This window comes from Plectropomus leopardus, chromosome 18 (assembly GCF_026936395.1).
Source record: "Plectropomus leopardus strain MGB_pleo_1.0 chromosome 18, ASM2693639v1, whole genome shotgun sequence".
NCBI classification, from domain to species: Eukaryota; Metazoa; Chordata; class Actinopteri; order Perciformes; family Serranidae; genus Plectropomus; species Plectropomus leopardus.
The window spans coordinates 27,918,876-27,940,743 of record NC_142193.1 but is presented as its reverse complement, the minus strand read 5'-3'; the positions used below and the strand labels follow the sequence as shown (position 1 = coordinate 27,940,743).

Sequence of the window (21,868 nt, the reverse complement as noted above, 5' to 3'; positions counted from 1 at the left end):
GATGTCCCCTGCGCCCCCCCACCCCCGCTTCTTTCACATTTTTAAAGCGGATGACAAATAGAGACGTTGCATCCCCCCTGCATCCACCAAAATCTACCCCAAGCCAATTTAAATTTTATATCAGCTTCCTCATATTATGATTTAGAATATGTGCAACCATTTTGCACCAAAAATGTTTGTTTCTGTGTTTAAAAATGTTTACGTTTACTAGGAAACTTTGCAAGGTCCAATGTAGATTTTTTTTGTCTTTTTTTAAACTTGGTTTAAGAAAAAATGAAATTAAAGTTGACCCTCGATCCTGCTATCTTTATGCACCAAACACTGAATTTCCTGCATGGTCAATCTTCACCTATGTTCTTTTCAATCTTATATCGACTTGATAGTATTTTACTTTAGGATATGTGCAATAATTCTGAATCACAAATGTTTGCTTTACATTTAAAAAGTGGAAAGCTTCCTTTAAGAGGTCGACAAGAGCACCAAACACTTGATTTCCTGCACTCTGGAGGTTTTTATGCGTCAGTTTAATGTGGAAAAGTCTCCAGTTTCATTAAAATAAGAGTCCTCTGAAACTTTCACATGTGGCAAGTGGACATGTTTGGGGACGTGTCCCCTGTGTTCCATCCGAAATCTGCGCCTATTCAAATCTTAGATTTCCTTCGTTTGTTATATTATGATTTAGGATATGCACAATCATTTTGCATCTCAAATGTTTGTCTCTGCATAAAAAAGTAAACTTCCTTTAACCGTATACATTAAAAATGCAAATTCAATAATCTTAACAGTACCTTTTTATCTTCCTGTTTTTGTGCGCAGGATTTATGTCCGCATTATTGTACAAATGAAGCATTTTATTTGAGACTTGGACAGTATGTCTGCTTAGCTGCAGCCTCTGTCTTTCTGTCTGTTTGTCTGTCCGTCTGTCCCCATTTACCCCAAGAAATAATCAAGCATCTGATTTTTCTTATTTATTTATTTTTTTTGTGGATCAATCAGTGACAGAAATCAGCGATGCCTTCGAGCATGTTCTGAAATTTAAAATTACACTGCGTCATAATCGACACGTGAGAACATTTTTCTTAGCTGACGAATTCAGTGAAAACTCTTGCACGCGGCACACTGGGTTTTGAAATCCAATCTATATATTAAATCGGAACACAGTTTTAATTTTAATGGTCATATTTATTTCTGGGGGGAAAAGCCATATGTTATTAACTGGACTTCAATTTACACAAAAGACGCTCACGTATTGAATTAGAAGAACAGTAGAATACAGAATATGATTTAAATTCACCTTGCTGCATAAAATCGCCAGAGCAGGGCGTACATGTTCAAAATGTAACTATTTTAAATAGTTTTGTTGCGTAAAATTTGGTGCGCACAATAACGCACGCTCATATCTCTCTGCATTCAACCTCCACTCATTTGATGGACACAAAAGATTAATTTTCTTCTAATTTTTATATCAGTGAGAGAGAAAGAGAGAGAAAGAGCGAGAGATGGAGAGAGAGAGAGAGAGAGATTCCTTCAGCCAATCAGAGATCTCCGAGTCTGTATCCGCACTGCTCCTTTAAGACTCGTCCTTCCAGTATCTTTTTATTTTTTTCTCTCTGCCTCATACAAGGAGCTCTTTAAGCCCGGCACCGACACACAGAGCAGGCATTCATACTCGGGCAGCGCGAGCGAGGGGGCTCGGGAGCGAGCGTCACTTTGGAAACTCGGGAACTCACGGATTCTCGTGCTAAACCGGCGACCTCCTTTTCTCATTACTGAAGTAAGACGCTTAGCATTTCCAACTCTTTCCTCTCTGCTGCTGCTGGTGGCTGCTCTGACTCTGCGATTTGATCGGAGAGAAGAAACACGATTTTAAATAAGAGATTTAATCTTGCAATCAAATAATCGTTTAACGTTGCCTTAATAATTAAGAACTCTTCACGAGCTTGGACTCTGGTTTTAATTAACTTGTTTGTTCTTTAATCATGTAACATCTCCGTCAATCAAGTCTCTGTGTAGAACTACCTGGGAACAGTGGTTACAAAATGTACTTTTGTATTTTTTAAGGACAATTTTCCGAGACTTTTTGATATAATCCCAGTCGTGGTGTATCTTGCAATACAACCTTGTTAGTGCAACAAGTGCTCCTGCATGTTCAAAATCGATTTCTGGGTTTCATTTCTATAAGTCATTGAACGACGTATGTTTTTCACAGTTCTGACGCAGAATTTAAAAGTTAACTTTTTCTGTTCGACTAAATGAGGTGACAGGAAAATCATTTTTATGCAAAGAAAATCGAATTGTTCAAAAAGTTTGAAGAGGGAAAACGTTTTTAGAAGTTTCAAGAGTTGGTGAAACAAATAAGCAGCCTTATTCCGGGCATGAACTTTGATGCAGATGGAAAAGCAGTGTCTAAACGTTTGATTTATACAAAATTTCGTTGTTTTGTAACAGTTCCCTTGGTTTATTTGCATCTTGTGCTTATTTTTTTAATTGTATTTTTAATTTTCTTCTATATTTACAGTGGTTTTTGAGCTGTGTGGACTAGATGGCACCAAAAATACGAGCTATTGTAAAACTATTTGAAAAAAAAGTTTCCAAACAAGCAAATTAAGGCCAAATCTCTGGCCACTCAGGCGACGATAATGAGTTCACATCATTACGTACACTAAATGCGCCCAGATATGTAAATTCATAACAAGCATGAATTGAATGGTGTGTCGAAAACAATTTATTTATTACATGTTACTGGATAATAAATCAAATGGAAAAATGGTGAGCGTGCCCAGAGGATAGACGACTCTCTGTTGACTTCACGATTCGCTTGTTTGCTCGTGATTTGAGGCGCTATATCGGCTGAAGAATTCACACTTTGTGATCAGCGACGAAAGGAAATTATGGGCACTTTTCTATCTTAGCTCTTGTCTTTCTTTTACAAGAGTGACATTTAAAGCAAACACAGACAACGCGTGCGTAATGAGGCATTCAGTGCCTTTACGCACGATGTTTACGCATTGTGTATGTGCAGCGCGGACGCTTTGGAGACGCAATGACAGTCTGTTAAGTGGCCTTATAGACCAGGTGGCAAGCGAATATTATTATCAATGGGCCTTGGACAGATGGTGAGGCTTTACGCACGACTCCTGGAAACAGACACGACTTCTGACATTCACCCTTTGAATGTTAATTAAAAACTGTTTTGGGAGCACGTCAAACTTTTATTAAGAGCCATAGTCTGTAATATAACACTCGTTAAATTGCCGTAATTATTATATAAATTCGCTTAAATGCCTATATGCTGGGCAAAAGTTAAAAAAGTGATGAACTTTTTTTCTTAGTTTTAAAGATGTGGTAACCTGCGTGTTAAGTGAGTACACATGAACACACAGACTGTTAAAACTGACAAGCTGTTTCATAATGTCACTGGACGTGAGCGCGATCGCTAATTTTCCTGCAATAAGACACCGGAGCAGAAAACAAACCAGCGCGCTGTGTGTTTGCCGTGTCACAGGAAGTTCGCCGATTTCGGACGTAAAGTTCGAGGCGGGCGTGTTGATTTAACGCACAAAACAAGGACGCATTTTGCTCCCGCCGATAGACCTGCCCCCGTTTAACAAACAAACTGTGTCTAATTCACACACGACGGCGCACATACACACACGGGGTTTATATTTCCAGCGCCAGGTCCGTGTTTATCCAAGAAGTACGGGGTATAAATCCAAGGTCTGTGCTGCTGTGGCCTCGTGTCATTCCAACACTTTCTCTCCGGGGAGCTTGGAATAACTGCTAAACCTTAAACAGTAGGAGGAGGAGGAGGAAGAGGAAGAGGAGGGGGTCCAGGTCTGCAGAGAGGGACTGCACTATACCTCTGCAAATTATTCTATGACTTAACTTAATGCAGAGCCACTTAAAGGATAAAAACTATGAATTCCACTTTGGATTTTGATAAGATTCTATATCATTATAATCAGCCTTAAACTTTTTGATAAAACTAGTTATTAGGTCTATATGGTTTGTGAAAATAAATATCAAATACACACAAGGAACCTTATCTCATATTTGTTCTGGCATAGATCGGTTTGAGTTCTGTCAAAAACTTGAGGAAAAAGACAATGGGCAACTTTGCACTGCAAGAACAGTCCCACAAATCGAAAAAAATAAAATTAAATAAATAAATAAAAGGTGACAAGAAAATGATGAAATTGGTTTACAAGGGGAAATTTAAAGAATTTGTAGAAAAAAATTTCAGAACAGTATTTTTATAATATTTGTGACTATATATTTAAAATTACATCACTGGAAAACATGTACATATAATTTTTTTCTTTTTATTTTTTTTGTGTGTAATTTTCCTGGGGTTTTCTTTGTTGTTGTTTTATCTTTTTTTGTAATTTTCTTAATACTTTTTTTCTAATTTCTGGCTTTTTTTGACATCCTGGTGTTGGTTACAGCATCTCGGATTGTAAACAACACATGCAGAAGGATACCTAGAGCATAATATATAGACATGGAAGCCGCGATATGTGACGACTTGGGATGAGAGGGACCAACACGTTCTCATCCCAACTCGTCACATGTTGCAACTCTCAGTGGACTTCCACTCTACATTTTGCGAATTAGGTATCCATCTGCATCTGTTGTTTACACCCCGGGATTTCACTAATGTGATTTCAACAGCTGAACATGGTGGGATGACTTGGCACGTGGTTGTTTTTAGGCAACGGCAGCATGTATGGTTAGGTTTAGGGGAAGGATGCACATGGCGAGGTGTAGGAAAAACCCATCGTATTCAAATGGGGAGCAAACACCAGACTCCCGCGTCAAAGTCCGGGTTTGCAGGATCCCTCCGCCCTCTCTTCCGCCCACCCTTGTGCTCCTCACATTAAATCGTTACTAGCAGCTTTACAAACTGATGCCATCGTTAAGCGTTTAATGCAGACGTGACAGGCTCTGTCTGGCCATCCCCGTATAATAGCACTGTGTGAGGTTCTCAACTGACGCTGTCCCATAGCATATCATGCGGGCACCAAAGGTGACTTTTTGCTTCAGGATCTTATGCCGAAATTACTGACAAAGTTCATGGTATTTGACTTGAATGACAACAGGCTGGAGAGACATGAATCAAGAGAAGAAGGGCAGGGGGCCCACAGAAACTGCTTCTGCATAGGGCTCAGAGTTTGGTGCTATGGCCCTGTGTGTCCCCAATGTTGAATAAAAATCCTCACCCTTGAAGATTAGGGAAATCTGTCAAGGCTCTTCTCATATCTGTGTTGCTGATATGGAGTGAGAGGTGGAGGCAACGTGAGGACATGGTCCACAAAAGGACTATTTTATCGAGAAAAATTGGGGTGGAGCAATCCCTTCAGGGGCAATATTTTCAGTTTTATTACTGAGATACAGAGAAATTATGCTAAGGTCTTTACTTGGCTTGAAACACTAAAAGATAAACAGCTCTTGAAATAGAGTCGACAGACCCACATGTTTTGGTGAAGTATCTGTTCAACTGACACTCCTCATCACTGTGCTGTTCCAGGTCCTCACTGTTGGATATCAACTGCGGGACAAGCGGAGGAGAGAGTGAAGGGGAAGTCAGGAGGGAAGTGAGAGCGGGTGAGTTTGGTGCAGACAGCTGTGCATTAGCAGGTAAACTGGGGTCCAAGGTGCGCGCTGAGCCGCCTATGATACCAACAACACGGATGGAAAGAACTTTAATGTGGAACCCTCACAGAGTTTTACAAAGGAGGCTGAGAGTAGAGACAGACTGGCAGTTCATATTATAACTTGAAAGAGCCCAGAGGGACAGATCAGACACCGATTCTCTGTGCGTCACCTTAGGGACAAACAGCACCAGGGACCCAACAGGTAGAGCTGAGCACTTAGGAACAGACGTTGCATCCTCTGCACACCTGGAGGCTTGTGTGTGTGTGTGTGTGTGGGAAGATGTCCAGAGAGGAGCAGAGCTTGTCGGAGGTTGAGCTCAGTCCGGGGATGTCGGATGACAGTCGCTCCCTGTCACCGGGTCACTCCTCCGGTGCAGCTGGTGGAGGGGACTCGCCTCTACCTGGTCAGCCGCAGCTGGTGGGTCTGGAGGACTCGACCGCAGGCTGCTCCTCCATCAAATCCGACGATGAGGATGAACGCTTCCCGGCAGGAATCCGTGACGCAGTGAGCCAGGTGCTCAACTGCTACGACTGGACCCTCGTGCCCATGCCTGTGCGCGTCAACACCGGAAGCAAGAATAAGCCGCACGTGAAGAGGCCCATGAATGCCTTCATGGTGTGGGCGCAGGCGGCGCGGAGGAAACTGGCTGATCAACACCCGCACCTGCACAATGCAGAGCTCAGCAAGACCCTGGGGAAGCTCTGGAGGTGAGGAGGCCACTTCATGTGGATAGTTGAGCATTGATAGTCCGCACATTGTCAGATAACTTTCATGATGCTCACACAGAAATGTGCAGATTGTAAAAAAAAGTAAAAGCCTATCTGTCGTTAAATGCTCAGGATTAATCTACAGATTAAGGGACAGAGTTTTGACATTTTGGGTGGGGGGTTTTGTAGTGGTGAAATGCAACTACGTACGTTTACTGAAGTGCAATTCCAAGTACTTGCACTTTACTTGAGTCTTTTCTTTTTATCCCACTTTACTTTTACTCTGATAGATTTCAAGAGGAAATATTGTATTTTATAATTCACTACATTTGTGTGAAAGCTTTAGTTATAAATGTAAGAAGAGTATAAAATATGACATTCTTTTTAAATTAAACTACCAAATACTTTATACAAGTACAGCTAAAATTATTAGTAAATTATTCAACTAGCTGAAAAAAATAATTGGCAATTATTTTGATAATCATTTAAGTCATTATCTTTTTTAAATAGTTATTTAAAAAAGTACTAGTTTTTTAAATTTATTTTAGCAACTATTTTAATAAACATTTAATTCATTTTCTCCTTTTTTCTATTTTTAAACTAATTTTGAATTTTTAAAATTGATTTAAAAAATTTAATTGAATTGATTTTTTGTAATTGGGTACTTTTACTTTTTCACTATATTTGCCTTAATTATTATTGTTATTATTGTTGGGTTTTTTTTATGAATTTGAAATGTCCCTCTCAATATCTTCAACATGTACATTTGCCCCCAAAACAAAACATTAATCCTTAAACACAAATAGACAGATATAAAGTTGTGTTATGATTGAACATTTACTCATGCCACAGCAAAATGATTGCACTTATCCTAAATCATAAATATACTAAGTCGATTTAAGATTTAAGGCATACAGTCTCGGGGAGGGGGGGTTTTATTATGATGGATTAAAAAGACATTTTCACCATATCGATGGAAAAAAACTTCCCTAAAATGTAGACAATTAAGTGTTTGATGCTCAAAATATTCTGGGGAAAGACCCCAAACCTCACTTTTCACATACTGAAAGGCAACCCTGTGTCTTTGCTTTAGGCCAGCATGAACACTCAATCAGATGCTAATTCTAGGAAACAAGTGTGGTGTAAGATGCTGCATCCTTTTACAGATGCTGCTGTGTGAAAGCTCATTGTTGGTTATTGCGCACATGCAAACACTACCTTTTTTATTATTTTACTGAAAGATCTTTTTGTTTGCTAGTATTAGAATATTTATGCAACAAGTTTCTACTTTTTTCCAGCAGGCCATTTGGTTAAAGTAATGGTGTTTTTTCGGGAATCGAGGGGCACTTTCACAAACTTTCAGCTTATCTTTATGGTACAGGTTTTCTACCCTCAAATTTAGAGGTCGAGCAAGATTTTTCATGTCGTTAAAATTTCTTTAATTTGATTTTTTGTGTTTCCTTTGCTCGATTATCAACACGGCTGCCTAAAGATCACCCGCAGTTCTTAAAATTTAAAGTCGTGTCAGACGATGCACACAGTGTCTTATTTTCTCACACAGAGCACTCACTATTTGCTGACAAGAGGGTCAGAAAAGTTAAATTTATTAACCTTGTGAGGACTGAACATTTATTGGATAAAGACTTGACCTTGGGCTGCAGGCATGATTGGTTAATTGGCCCAGAAAAATGACAAACAGGGAGGTTGAGGAAGGTCAGGGGTTTCTCATGCCATTCCTGCCCGCAGTAGTAATAAGGAGCTGGGTTTCATGTTTTGCAGACAGGATGCATGTTTGGCCTGAATTATTTCATTACTGTCCAGCAGCAGTCAAAAAGCCCCTGGCAGGCAAGACATTGGATGCAGATGTAGTGAATGAAGCACATATAGATATGCATTGAAAGTTGATCAGATGTATTACTGGACAGTATGTTTTCGAGCAAATCGTTGTTACCTGTGAGACTATTTCGACCAGTAAACTTTGTGTTGGTATTATTTTCAAGATTCTTGACTTCTTGACAAGAAGCCTTAAATAATTCTTTCTCTTAACTGGTTTGTTTTGTTTTTTAACTTTTACATACTCTAAATTTTCTTGGATAACTTCTTCGTACCAAGAGAAAAGTTACCAAAATTTCTTAGCATTTTATGCATTATCTTTTAAAATATATACTGCAGCAAAAAAAAAAACCAAACACACTACCAAACAAACAAACAAAAAGTAGACTAATACTTATTTAGTGCTTCCTTCTTGTCTTCACACCGTTATCAATCCTTTCTACCAACATCTCTTCTTTTCATCCAAGGCTTCTTAACGAGAGCGACAAACGACCCTTCATCGAGGAGGCAGAGAGGCTGCGGAAGCAGCACAAGAAGGACTATCCCGACTACAAATACCAGCCACGACGCCGCAAGAGCGGAAAGCCTGGTTCTGGGTCAGGAAGTGAGGCCGATGGCCATTCGGAGGGTGAGGTCAGCCACAGCCAGCCCCAATACAAGGGCCTCCAACTGGATGTGGCCCTCAGTGGGGGAGCCGGGTCACCTCTGGCAGATGGGCACCACCCTCTTGCTGCAGGTGGGCTGCAGGCTCCCTGCCATAACCTTACTGATACCATCCTTGTCACACTGTTTGATTGGTCTGAATAGAACTGGACAGTCAGTACGTTTACATGATGTTAGAAGCAGTGGAATTATTGTGTTAGTCCGACTACATTTTTGGCTTTTAAATACATGTAATTGGACGTGGAACCCGTTTGCCACTCACTAAATTGTTTGGCACGCGACGTAGCAGGTCAATCAGAGGAAGGTCCAAGAGCAACTAGTTGAAAGGGGGCATATTGCCATCTACCAAGGTGGAGATGGACATATTTTGTCAATGCAATGATTCTTCCCCAGTGCTTGTATACTGGGACAAAAACAGTAGTCCAATTAAATGGCCTAATCGAACTTTAACCGTAGCTCCACTTAACTGTGCATGTGAATGTACTGACTGTGGCAGAGATAGTCTTTAGAATTTGCCTGGAAAGTTACAGTAACTATATGTTTTCTTGTGCCACTACAGGTCAGAGTCACAGTCCTCCCACACCTCCTACCACTCCTAAGACCGAGCCTCAGTCTGGGAAGGCAGGGGAGGGAAAGCGGGAGGGTGTTGGGAACGGGGGCTCCCGTGGCGGAATGGGAGCAGAGGGAGGCTCAGGTGCTCCGGGATCTGGCAAACCTCACATTGACTTTGGTAATGTGGACATTGGTGAGATGAGCCACGAAGTGATGGCCAACATGGAGTCTTTTGATGTCAATGAGTTTGACCAGTACCTCCCACCCAATGGACACCCCGGGGTTGGGCAGAGTGCTGGAGCAGGAGCAGCTGCGACTTCTCCTGTCTCTCCGTACACCTACGGTATCTCCTCAGCTCTGGCAGCAGCCAGTGGACACTCTGCAGCCTGGCTCTCCAAGCAGCAGCAGCAGCAGCCGCTGCAACATCACGGCCCCTCTCTGGGCTCTGATCCCTCCAAGGCCCAGATCAAAAGTGAGGCCGGAGGTGCTGGGGGTCACTTCACAGAGGGAGCCTCTGTAGGTTCCCATGTCACCTACACCTCCCTCAGTCTCCCTCACTACAGCTCTGCCTTCCCCTCACTGGCCTCCAGGGCTCAGTTTGCTGAATATGCTGACCACCAGGCCTCAGGGTCATACTACGCCCACTCCAGCCAGGCCTCGGGGCTGTACTCTGCCTTCTCTTACATGGGGCCCTCCCAGAGGCCCCTGTACACTGCCATCACTGACCCAGCCAGCGTACCGCAGTCACACAGCCCCACGCACTGGGAACAACCCATCTACACCACACTGTCGCGGCCATGACAGACAACCAGACCAGAGGGCGCTAGTGCAGGTTCAGCCCCCATGTCAGACCCGAGGAACAGCAGCAACAACAGAGTTGGCGGTTTCGGAGGTGAAAGTGGTCTAGGCTGGGGGGAGTGGGCAGGCACTGGGGGAGTCGGCAGGGGAGGCAGTTGGGGAGAAACCCCGTTCTGCTCTGGCCGAGATGCAGAAATGCTGTCACAGCCCAAGGATGACCTTGGAGCGTGATGCATTTGATGCGTGGTTGATTATTTGGGGCAGTAGTGAGAGAATGTACTACTTTGCACCCACCATTGCAGAGTTCAGGTTAGATTCACAGCAGCCAAACATCTGGCGCTCCAAACAACGCAATTGGCAGTGTCTGTAAGTGGTAAAGGATCATGTCCCTGTCTGTTTGGTGACTCTATGTGTATCAGATGAGGCACCTTGTAGTCTACACCCCCTTTCATATGCCACAAGGGGATAAGTCGCAAGAGAGAACATGGTACACATTGAGAATGAGCAAGACTTCGATCTGTGTTGTAAAGGACGTGACTGAGATGGAGCCAAATTCATTCTATATAAAATGGGGGTTGTTTGTACCAGAAGAATTGAGTGCCAAACAATTTGGCCGTTCACTTCTCAGGCAAGATTGACCTTTAATCAAACAGATGTTAGTTTTGTATTGCTTCTGGAAATCAATACAACAAATACTGATATAATTCTGTTGGTTTCTGAGGCACATTTGTCCCTATTTAATTCAAATGATTATGCTGTCTTCACTTAAAATGCCTTATGTACACACAATGAAATGGAAGAAAATGCCATAAACTATACTGAGGTTTTAAGTGAAATGTATATTTAGTCACAAAACAACCATTTTTACAATGACTGACTATTTCTAGGATAGTTTATACAGTGTACTTGAAATTACAAATGTACGTTTATTGATGCCTACAGATTTTAGATATTTGTGAAATGACCAAAGTTTTGAGACCAAAACTTGTAGAAAAGAAACAGATTTTACAGATGTTTCTCCCAACGTGACACTCAAAACTACCTTACATTTTGTAGCTTATTAGTTTTCTCTTAGCTGTCAGCATTCCTACAATGTCACTTATTGTAAAATACTTAACATATTGGTGTCAAAAGCTACTTTTTGCCTTTTTTTTCTCCACAATGGCACTGATGAGTGTGATGAGTTTCATCAATATTGGACAGATTCATGAAGAACGTTCATGATAATATTAATGATTCTATTTATACACTAAACAAAAATATATGTGCAACACTTTTGTTCGGCTTCCATCCCAAAATTCTGTTACTGCTTATTTCTCTCCTTTAATGATTTCAGAAACATGTTTCAGGTTACCGTTGAACTGTAATATGAGACCTTTTGTTACCAGCTGGCCGCATTTATGAGTTAGCATTATGTCACCTACCAGCAGGGGCGTTCATTAGTCCATTGTGGCGCAATGCATTGTGGTAGTTGTAGGTTTTCTACAACTTAAGTAAATGCGAATGCCACAGTCCCCATTTTCAATTGTCTCTGGTCAAATAGCTCCAATGTCTAGTAAAGTAAAGTATTTGCGTCTTTCTACTGCACAGACAGCCTAATTTGATGCAAAAAACACCTGTTAAGAAGTGAAATATTTCTTTAAATCAGTTTTGAGCACTTTGCCAACATAATCCCATTTCACAATGCCAATTGAACAGCATCACTACTATGTAGGTGTGCCTTGATAAAACTGCACATTTTAGAGCTGCCTTTTATTGTGACCATCCCAAGGAACACCTGTGTAGTAATGATGGTGTTTAACCAGAATCTTGGTATGACACACCTGTCAGGTGGATGGATTATGCATAAGCAAAGTGCTCACTAACACAGATTCAAACAAATTTTAACTTCAATTTATGAAAAACGAGACCGAAATCAAGTGTTGTATTAATATTTTGCTTCAGTGTACTTACATAATCCATTTTAATTTTTAACGGCTGCAATGTCATATAATACAAGCTTTTTCATTGTTTTAACTATTGACTGTATTAATATTGTTAAATGCTTTTGCCATTATTATCTCCACTGAAAATCTGCACCACTGCCTTTTCTTTTCCTTTGTGTCATTCAAAATGTGTAAATAGAACAAAATTCAATGTGATATGTCTGATCTTTTGATTATAGTTGTGCAAGTTTAAAAAAGAAGCATTTTGAGGACAGTTTCAATGTGGAAGAGGCCAATATTGAGAAACAGTTGCCAGAGAATGAATGAGTAAAGCTTCCAGGAGATACTAAGTTATAACACAGCCTAATATTAAATATAAAATGTGCCTGGTCCTTATATAATACCTGCTATTCAAAAGTGTTTTATCTTTTTACGTTTGTGCCTTTCCCAGGTTTTGGACTGTTAGTTGACTGTTTTTATGTTGTGACTATCTCTTTTTGGTCTCTGTAGTCTTTTGCATTTCCTCATCTCCTGAACAGAAGTGCATTTTCAGTATCTTATTCTCCATCTGGGAAAGTAAAAAAAAAAAGTTTTGTTTTCATGTTTATCACTCAAATATTTATCACACTACTGTGCACAGATATGTACAATATGCATGCAGCACTGCTTGTTTTAATTAATTCACAGTCCATTAAAGCTTAAATCCCATTTCTATTTAACCATTGACCTCCAGCACAAGACACAGAGTTCATGTTGCTATGTGTGAAATATGTGTAATGTTGCTATGAATTTTACACTTATTTATATATGTTTAATGTTTGTGTGCGCTGTTAATTTCTCTCCATTATGAGGACAACTTTTGACTGTTACTGCCATTTTAGTATTTCTGTTGCTGTTGTCATTCTTGTGTAACTGTTGCCAGCACAGCACAGCAACTTCTAAATAACAGCAGGAGCGAAAGCCCAAACATGTGATGATGACTAATGACCTTTTACGCTCACTTGAAATAAAGCTCTATTATTTCTGCTTTGATACAAGTCTGCCTCTTGAAACTTATTTTTTAAGAAAGAAGAAATGACGGAGATAACCAATAAATCATCTCAGTCATTAACAAATTCTCCTCACTTATAAAAGTTAACAAAATGTGATCAACAAAAGCTCATGTTTGTGGTATCTAGTGACTCAACCACTGCTCACATTCTCAGAATAGACTGTCCAGCTAAAGATAATTCACTTTACTGGCACAGCTACAGCAATCTACAGCCATTAGAATAGGTAAGCTGAACATGAGTGATGGTGCTTTCTTTGTGGAGGCAGTGCGCGAGTGATTTTACAATAGCAGCATGCAGATATACAATCACAGCATGCAGCTGCAACTTCAAGTCTCCTCCTAATTAACTAATCCAGCCCCAGATGAGGGTAAAATGCATGCCTATATGCATATTTCATTGTGCATGTATGTATGTGTGTGTGTGTTGCTCCGTGTTGCGGGTTAAGCCTGACTCCTAATTCCCTCTCTTTAATCGGCTGTGTGATACTTTGCAAAGACAAAGAGGGCCATTGAAGGGGAGCTAGGGGAGGAGGGAAACAGGGGCAATGAGGGAGCCTTACCCATAACTGCCTGGCCTGTAGCTTCACCAGGATACAAAGGGACTCTCATACTCTCTCTGCACATAGACCCTGCAACCCCCACTGCCCACCCCCCTCCTCTCATCCCCCACTCACCCAATTCCACAAAAATACCCCCTTTTTCAGGTTGTAATGGGATTAAAACATTCCCAAAGTTAAGAGAGTAAACCAGAAAGAAGATGTAGGTAGAGTTATTTGTTTGTGAATTTTGAGGGGCAAACTGTCAAAGCAGGTGTCGGCCAGGAGCAGTTACAAGTCCCAGGAACAGACGGTCCTGGATCAGCTCATCCTGCTACCAAAAGCATTGTTTGTTAGGTGGAAGGGTTGTTTGTTTCTCCCAGTCATGCTGCTATAGTATGCTCTGATAAGTATTGCAGAGCAGATCTCATTCTGTTAAGCAGTTTAGGTTCTCATTCACCTTGAAAATGAGAGATTGAGTAATAACGAGAAGTACATGGAACTGGTACAAAAGTGTACCGTGTAAAGACAGGCGTCTGGCTAGGAACTGCATGGCAATCAGCTTGTGGTGCTCAAAAAGCCAAAAAATCAGCAGCAATGTCTCTTTCCAGAAATGATGACCGTTACTCAAGATAATCCACAGACCTTGTTATGAGCAGTTCATGTAGAAACTATGTTCTTTCTACTGAACTACATCCACCAACCGAATCAAGTCAATTTTATCTATAAAGCCCATTTTTACAAATCACAATTTTTCCCAGAGTGCTTTACAGAATAAGGAAAAACTCCCTCTAAAAAAACCTTCAACAGGGAAAAATATGATAGAAACCTGCACAGATGGGAAGTATGCTGCTAACTCACAGAGCACCACTTGGCATTCATTCATTTTTAAAAGGGAGGTGGAACCTAATTTATTTAATTAAACAAAAAAGTGCGGACTCCCTTCCTTTGAAGCACTCTTTAAGTCCCAAAATGTGTCCAAAATGTATGTATGTATGGATAATTTATATTTCTATGGCCCATCAATCAATAGTGAAAAAGTATTTTCATGAAAATGTAAATGAAGTTTTAAAAATTGTCATGTTAAGTTCATTCAACTGGTTTGTCAAGTTCTGACATATTCTGTCGTCTTCCTAAACTGTGTTGTTGGGTATATTGTTTGTTAACTCGTTAGATACAAAATAAAGGTGTCGCCCAGGTTTCCTATGTATTTTTCACTCAGCCCGAGTACAGCATGCGCTCCCAGTTTAAAGGCTAATGGGCTCAGTCATGCATCTTTGCAACCACTGTTCTGCAAACTTTGAAGGCATTTTTCTCAAAATCATCGCTCGGTAACAGTCATCATACAATGTGATGTATTTCAGTTCATATTTCCAGTACAAATGCAACACTGATATAACTTAATAACGGCTCAAAAAAAGGTCTGTGGATTATCTTCAAAAACCGGTACACACTCTCTGAAAAGAGACATTGTTGAGTTTTTAAAATGTACTTTTTTGGGCAGTGGTCTTTGAAGTGGTCACAGGCACTCTTGCATCGGATAGAAAAAGTAGGAAGTAAAGAAAGGTAGGAAAAAACGCGACACATTTCAGCACAGTGGCCCTCCTTGAGTCTGAACTCACGGCCATGACTTTCCCTGGCCTGAATTAGGAAACTGATTTACACCCTTTTTGTAAATGTATTTTTCACAATCACATCTCTTTACTTGTTTTTCTTTTTGTGTTTTTTTTTTACAATTAATTCCCTATTTCTATACTAGCCACATTTCTCCTCCTACCAAAATTACAACATTACATGACATAAGATGTCACATGACAACAAAACAAAGAAATATTTAACTCTATTTAACTCCCAGCACACCTGTGCAGGATCACAACGCCCTGACGACGGCCGCTGTGCTGAAAACCATCAGCGTTTTTTTCTACCTTTCTATACGTTCCTACTTTTCCTCTTCGATGCAAGAGTGCCTGTGAGCGCTTCAAAAGACCACTCCACCACTTTTCAGTAAGCTGGTTCCTAAAATGACCTAAAATGAAAAGCAAAGGTATCTGAGCAAAAGAAGATATTAATCATACCCTAAACTGGGTTATGGACGACCTGACGGTGGCCTCACTGTGGTTGGTGCTGCTGAGTGTCACATGTTCAGCCCCCACCGCCCCATGAAAGGAGAGCATCGTCACCCCGAGGCGCAGCTCCTCCAATCAAAAGACACACAGATAAAAGCTGTTCTTTGGAAATTAATAGCACGACTGCGGTTAGACAAAATTATAAATACCAGCACAAACTGGTTGCTTTGATGATGCATCCCTCTCGGCTTTATTTTCACCACTGGATATCAAGCTATTTGTCTTTTATTCTCCAGCTGCATTTTCCTTCCATTTATGAAATGCATATACACACACACACACACACACACACACACACACTGAATATACGATCCACCCATCTTTCTACCAGAGGCTGGAGCATCACCATGCAGCCTCCTCCCACAACAAAGCTGTTGATCCTCTCATTCTCACAAACTTTCAGCCCCCTCTATCTTCCTGCATGCACTGGCCCTCTTTCTGCCTGGGCAACAACCCATTTTCACAAAACAATACACTGACTGTTTGGCTGCTTTGTGCGTGTGTTTGTGTGGAGGAAGAGGCGGAGGGAGACACAGAGAGCATCGTGGCAGATACTTCTCCATCAGCTGCAGGAGTGAACCCACTTTAACACAGCTCCTCAACATTAAGCCAGAATTTGTCGGGCTCACCACAAAAGGATCGTGGGCACATTGGGCATAATGGTAGATAGTAAATTCCACTTGTATGGCACTTTTTTTAGTCTTCTGACCATTGATACTGTTTTTTCTGGGCTTATATAAATACCAATTATTTGTAGTTAATGAAATCAAACTGGTATTTGGAACCAATGTGCATTTACAAATAAAAATAAAAATCTTTCTGTCAATATTTAGAATTTGGAATATAACAAACAAAACTCTGTTTACATCCTTTCACAAATGTTGAACTAACTGAAAAAACTGAAATGTTCAACATCATATACAGCAAGTTCCTAGCAACTGTTAATAAAGTCAAGCAAAATTTAAATTAAAAAATAATAAATAAAAAGAGCTCCCCGAGGTTTTTACAAAGTAAAAGTTCCTCCAATACTGACTTTCTCTGTACTTTTTAATTAATTCGTTTTCTGGGTGATTATTAAAATAAAATAATAGAGATAATCGGCAAAATGCCAAATATCAGCCCCAAAAATGTCGACCGCTAGCTTTAACACTACGTGTCACATTCACACACACATTCACAAACTGGTGTCTGAGGCTACCATTCATGGTGCCACCTGCTACTCAGTAACCATTCATACACACACGTCTTTGTATGTGACTCACAGCCACCTACAGGTGAACTGTTTCAAATACTGGACACCATGTTCTTGATCAAACTGATATAAACAACAGGTTTTGCATTGTGTTTTAGAAAGTTTGTTTTCTTGTAAAATATAATTTAACAGTGACACGGTGTAGGTTCAGCACAACTAAATAACACTCTTGTAATGCCTTCAGTTTACCTGGACTTCCAATTCGCTCAATTTGCCATGGCTTACTGCTGAATTATCTCACTAAATCCCTGTGACACAGACATTGACCCACAGTATAAATCATTACAAACACCTGTAACCCTTCATGGTGTTATCATAAGTGGCACAGATGATGTGGTTGTGATGGCTTCATCGAACAGTGACCTCCAGCACACACTGGGGCGGTTTCAGAGTCTGTGAAAACGGTGAATTGTTTTCTCTGTGTTGATGTTCCTGCCCCAAGCAACAAAGTTCAAGTATTTTGCGGTCTTGCTCACGGATGATGGGAAAGGTGGAGCGTGAGATAGACAGCCGGATATGTGTGGCGTCACTTGTGATGTGGGCGTTGTGCCAGTCCGCTGTGGTGAAGAAGCAGCTGAGGCACAAGGAAAAGCTCTTGATCTAACAGTTCATCTATGCTCCAACCCTCAATGTGGTCATGACCTTTGACCGAAATAATGAGATTGCAGATACAAGCTGCCACGATGAGTTTTCCTGCAGAGGGTGGCTGGACTCAGTTGTAGAAATAGTGTGAGGAGCTCAGACATCTGGAAAGAGCTCGGAAAGTTGCTCCTTCACATCAAAGAGGGCCAGCTAAGATGGTCCGGGCATCTGATCAGGATGCCTCCTGAACGCCCCCCTTTAGAGGTGCTCGGGGCTCGTCCAACTAACAAGAGAACCTGAAGAAAACCCAGAACATGCTGGAGGGATTAAATACCTCATGTGGCCTGGGACCACCTCAGGAATCCCCAAGAGGAGGAGGAAACTTTGTTCCTCCTTTGTTCCTCTTTCTACCCCTGCAACCCAGCCCCAAGTAGGGGAAGATAACGGATAGATGACACATGGTCATTTATACAAAAGAGTTTATTAATAACAATAAAAACAGTTCTTTGACACTAATACCCTTCCCTCTCCTTCAAAACAACAAATGGAATAATTACAACACAGGAAGATTGTGTAAAACACAAGTAAAGTAAATGTTTGACTTAAGATGCACTTCCCCCTTGTGGTTCTTTGCAATAATGCAGCTCTTAAAAAAGTATTGTAGATTTTGACTCTGAATTGAACTGAAGTTGATAGGCATGACAACACAATGAGACCGTAAGCGAGTCAGATCACAGGATCATAAACCCGTAAGCAACGCACTCTTTTGATTTGAATGACTCTTTCAGTGTCTGTTCAGCACGTTTCATGTGTTCATATTTCACCGACTCACAGAGTCACCTGATGTGATGGATATTTGTGGACAAAATTGAGGCATGAACATGTGGGTGACAGTTGCACCAGCTTAGGAACCTTCTGGGTTTGTGTAGCTGACTGACCTGATACATTGGAGGGTGTGAACCAGCATATATTATTCTGTCAGTGCAGAGTTGTTTAATCAGTTATGATTAGCTCGTCACAGCCCCAGTCCTCATAACTCCCATCAGGAAGGTACCTGCGGATGATGATGGGGATCTTTCTGCTCCTGTTGGAGGGGGGCAAACAAAATCCACAGTAAGATACTAGGCAGAGTTTTAGGGCCACACTGAGGAAAAAAAAGTTTTGAGACTTTGAGAATTAAGTCGTAGTATTGTGAGAAAAAAGTGTAATATTTTGAGAATAAAGTTGTATTTTTATGAGAAAAGACTCAAGTTTATTCTCGCAATTATGGCTTTATTCTTGTAATATTCTGACTTTATTCTCTGAATCTAACTTTCGGAGACAGCGGCGGAGACACCAGTGGACACTGAGAGCGAAGCGGATCAGTCAGCATCAGTAACTCATCCCCGAATTTCTTTTTCAGTCCGCAGCACCGTCACCGTTTTTCTTTTGTTAATTGTTTCTGAGTGTATTTAAGAGTAGAAGTCCACCGTTACTATATTTTTTTAACATAATTAGGTTCTGAACAGATTAAATAATGACAAAAACTAAAGATGCAGTCATGATATAACCTTATAAAGCATTTTTGATCATTCAAAACATAAAATCATCACTTACTTGAGCTCTTTCATTGCTATTTGCAAGGGGTCTGTTTCTCCCTCCAGCTCCACCATGACTGGTGCGCACATCCTGTTAAAAACAAGTCGGCAGAAAGAAAGTTAAGAAGAAATACAATCAAACTGTAAGAGTCCAAATAATTAAGTTGCCTTCCAAAATCAATATCCTTTTATAATACATTTCGTGCTGGGTACTTGTCCTCACTGCATTAGACAGGTAGTGACGACAAATCATCTGTAGTTCCTGCAATCGACAAAGTTGCTGTCAAGGTGCTACTATACAAATAAAGTTTGATTAACTGATTGATCTTCTACCTTTTTTTATGGTTTTAAAGTCCATTCTTTGTTGCAATCTAATCTGGATGACATTAAATAAATCAAATATCACAATCGGTTTAATAAATGTATGCATACACAATCTTTTGCAAAAAGCATAATGGCACAAATCAACCACACAATGAGGACAGCGCTGTGGTTTTCAGGATTCTGTTCGTCTCACAGAAAGTATTTTCTCCTCTCTCCTCATGTCTCCATCGCTCACACCTCAGGTGGAAGGATGTGAGATGGAGGAGGTGAGGAAAGGAATCAAGGATTTACAAACTGAGAAATGAGTTGAAGGGAGGACGAGCGGCTAAGCGTTTGTATACCACCTGGACATAGGTCACTTAGTTCCTCACATGTAAAAACACTCACGCTATCTGGAGAGCTCGTGTCCCAAGCACTCTGGCTCTCTCGTATTTGGTCATGTAAGGTGTTGTAATCCTCTTCTGGTTGGCCTGCTGGCCCTCACCTGCGGGCAGGATCTGCACGTTCTCCTGATCCTCCTGCGCAAAAGAGCAAAACCAGTTTGGGCTCAGCATGTATGTGTTTTAGAATCCATTTCAAAGTGCTTATGATCACATACAAGGCTCTGAATGATCTGGAGTCTAAAAGTGAGCTCCTCACACAACACTGACCACACAGGCCCCTCACATCTGCAGGTCCTGGCCTCCTTACTATGCACACCGTAAAACTTCAAATTAGAGTCTGGGCTATTATTCACTTAAATCGCTGAGCTCAACAGGCTTTTATTTAGGACAGGTGTCTCTATGGGACGGGCTTTTAATTCATTTTAATATATTTATCCACAATACAGGAGTGGATAGATATATTAAATTACATTTATGTTATGGAAGAGATTACTTTCTCTCCTTTACAACCAGATTTTGTGGAAGTATTTGATAGATGACCTTATTATGTGTTATGTTGCCCTCTACTGATGCTTTTTTAAAATTTAAATTCAATTATTTTTTTGAATTTGCTGACAGGTCTCATGAAATATCATATAGAGCTTTCAATATGTACACATAATCTCTCCAAAATTGCTAATAGTTCCTACATTTTCTTTAAAAAAAATCTTAACAGCAGGGGAAATTGAACTCTCTGTATTAATGTATATTCTGTACCATATAATCCTGTCCAGAAAAATGAAGAATAAAACAAAAACTGTTCCTTAGCAATGATGGAAAATACAATCAAATAATTTATGTAACCTTTTAAGACTCAAGCAAATTGGCTTCTTTTCCTTTCCAAAAAATCCTGTTTTGAGTCTCTCTTCTATATATATATGCAGGTAACACTGTTTTTTGGTTCTCATGGTTTCAGTTAAGTAAGCAAAACGTACAATTTTAAACTCCACGTGCAGTATTATTATTTTTTACTTATACTTTTAAACATATTTGATGCTCTGTTGTACTCGTTTTTGCTTCTGGCACAAGAATTTCTTTGAGATTAAAAAAGATCTGTCCTTAATTATCTTATCTTAAATGGTTTCATGGGTCACATACAAGCTAACTGTCTGTTTTATCCAGTTAGAAAACACAATTATCTTTGAATTAACCGGCAAACTTACATCTTCCACATTTTCCAGGTCATCTAATCCTTCATCCTCTTCGGCATCATCAAAATCTCCGTCGTCGAAGCTTTGAATTAGACAGAAAAATTACAAAAGTTACCACAAAGACATCAAATCCATGAGAAGTTTACAATCGTCACTGTAGCTGCTAAACGTTTGTTAGCTAACGTTAGCCCACGTTGTGTTGTATTAAGATAAATACGCAGTTTTACGCGGCGTGTTAACGCTGCGTGTTGTTACTTACTTGTCTTCGTTGTCGGACATGATTTATTTCGAAGCTCGTGTGTGTAAATCCTCACAATTAATAACAATCAGAGACACTTTTTGTTGTCAACATGAACCCACATGAAGAAGGCGAACAGCGTTTGACTTCCGGTAGCTTGGTCCGTTGGGGACTATTCCGGATGCTGCGGAGGAACATTTGATCCGTTCCGCTTTTCTTTTTTTTCTTTTCTTTTTTTTTTTTTTAAATATTTAAAAAAACGGCTTATTGTAGTGAAATAAAGCGACTGTGGTTCGAGTCACATTTTATGTCTGTTTCACTGTGGAGTTATTTTGTGGGTTGTGTCTTGGTCCACTTTCTTGCCATCTTTTTTTCCAAAATATGGACACACTTACTTTACTGTTTTTTTATGTACTATTTTTCTTTATTTGTAAAAAAAAAAAAAAAAAAAAGTTATGGGTATTTCTCCCAAATTT

At 40.3% G+C, this 21,868-nt stretch overlaps 2 protein-coding genes across 3 annotated transcripts; one reads left to right on the top strand and one right to left on the bottom strand.

The window, feature by feature from the left end:
- Positions 1 to 1,523: 1,523 nt before the first annotated feature.
- sox10 (SRY-box transcription factor 10) lies at positions 1,524 to 13,170 on the top strand. Of its 2 annotated transcripts, XM_088091036.1 has the most exons (4): positions 1,524 to 1,774; positions 5,528 to 6,362; positions 8,663 to 8,931; positions 9,418 to 13,170. In XM_088091036.1, the coding sequence occupies exons 2-4, from the start codon at positions 5,935 to 5,937 to the stop codon at positions 10,209 to 10,211; spliced, it is 1,491 nt and encodes a 496-aa protein (XP_087947162.1). In that variant the 5' UTR covers positions 1,524 to 1,774; positions 5,528 to 5,934; the 3' UTR covers positions 10,212 to 13,170. The 2 variants fall into 2 exon arrangements, with proteins under 2 accessions (XP_087947162.1, XP_042360306.1); XM_042504372.2 differs by lacking the exon at positions 1,524 to 1,774 and having other exon boundaries at positions 1,783 to 6,362.
- A 4,972-nt stretch (positions 13,171 to 18,142) lies between these two features.
- On the bottom strand, positions 18,143 to 21,581 carry polr2f (RNA polymerase II, I and III subunit F). The gene is made up of 5 exons (XM_042505289.2): positions 21,414 to 21,581; positions 21,167 to 21,236; positions 19,969 to 20,099; positions 19,277 to 19,348; positions 18,143 to 18,764 (listed from the first exon to the last, which is right to left on the bottom strand). The coding sequence occupies exons 1-5, from the start codon at positions 21,431 to 21,433 to the stop codon at positions 18,674 to 18,676; spliced, it is 384 nt and encodes a 127-aa protein (XP_042361223.1). The 5' UTR covers positions 21,434 to 21,581; the 3' UTR covers positions 18,143 to 18,673.
- Positions 21,582 to 21,868: the final 287 nt, after the last annotated feature.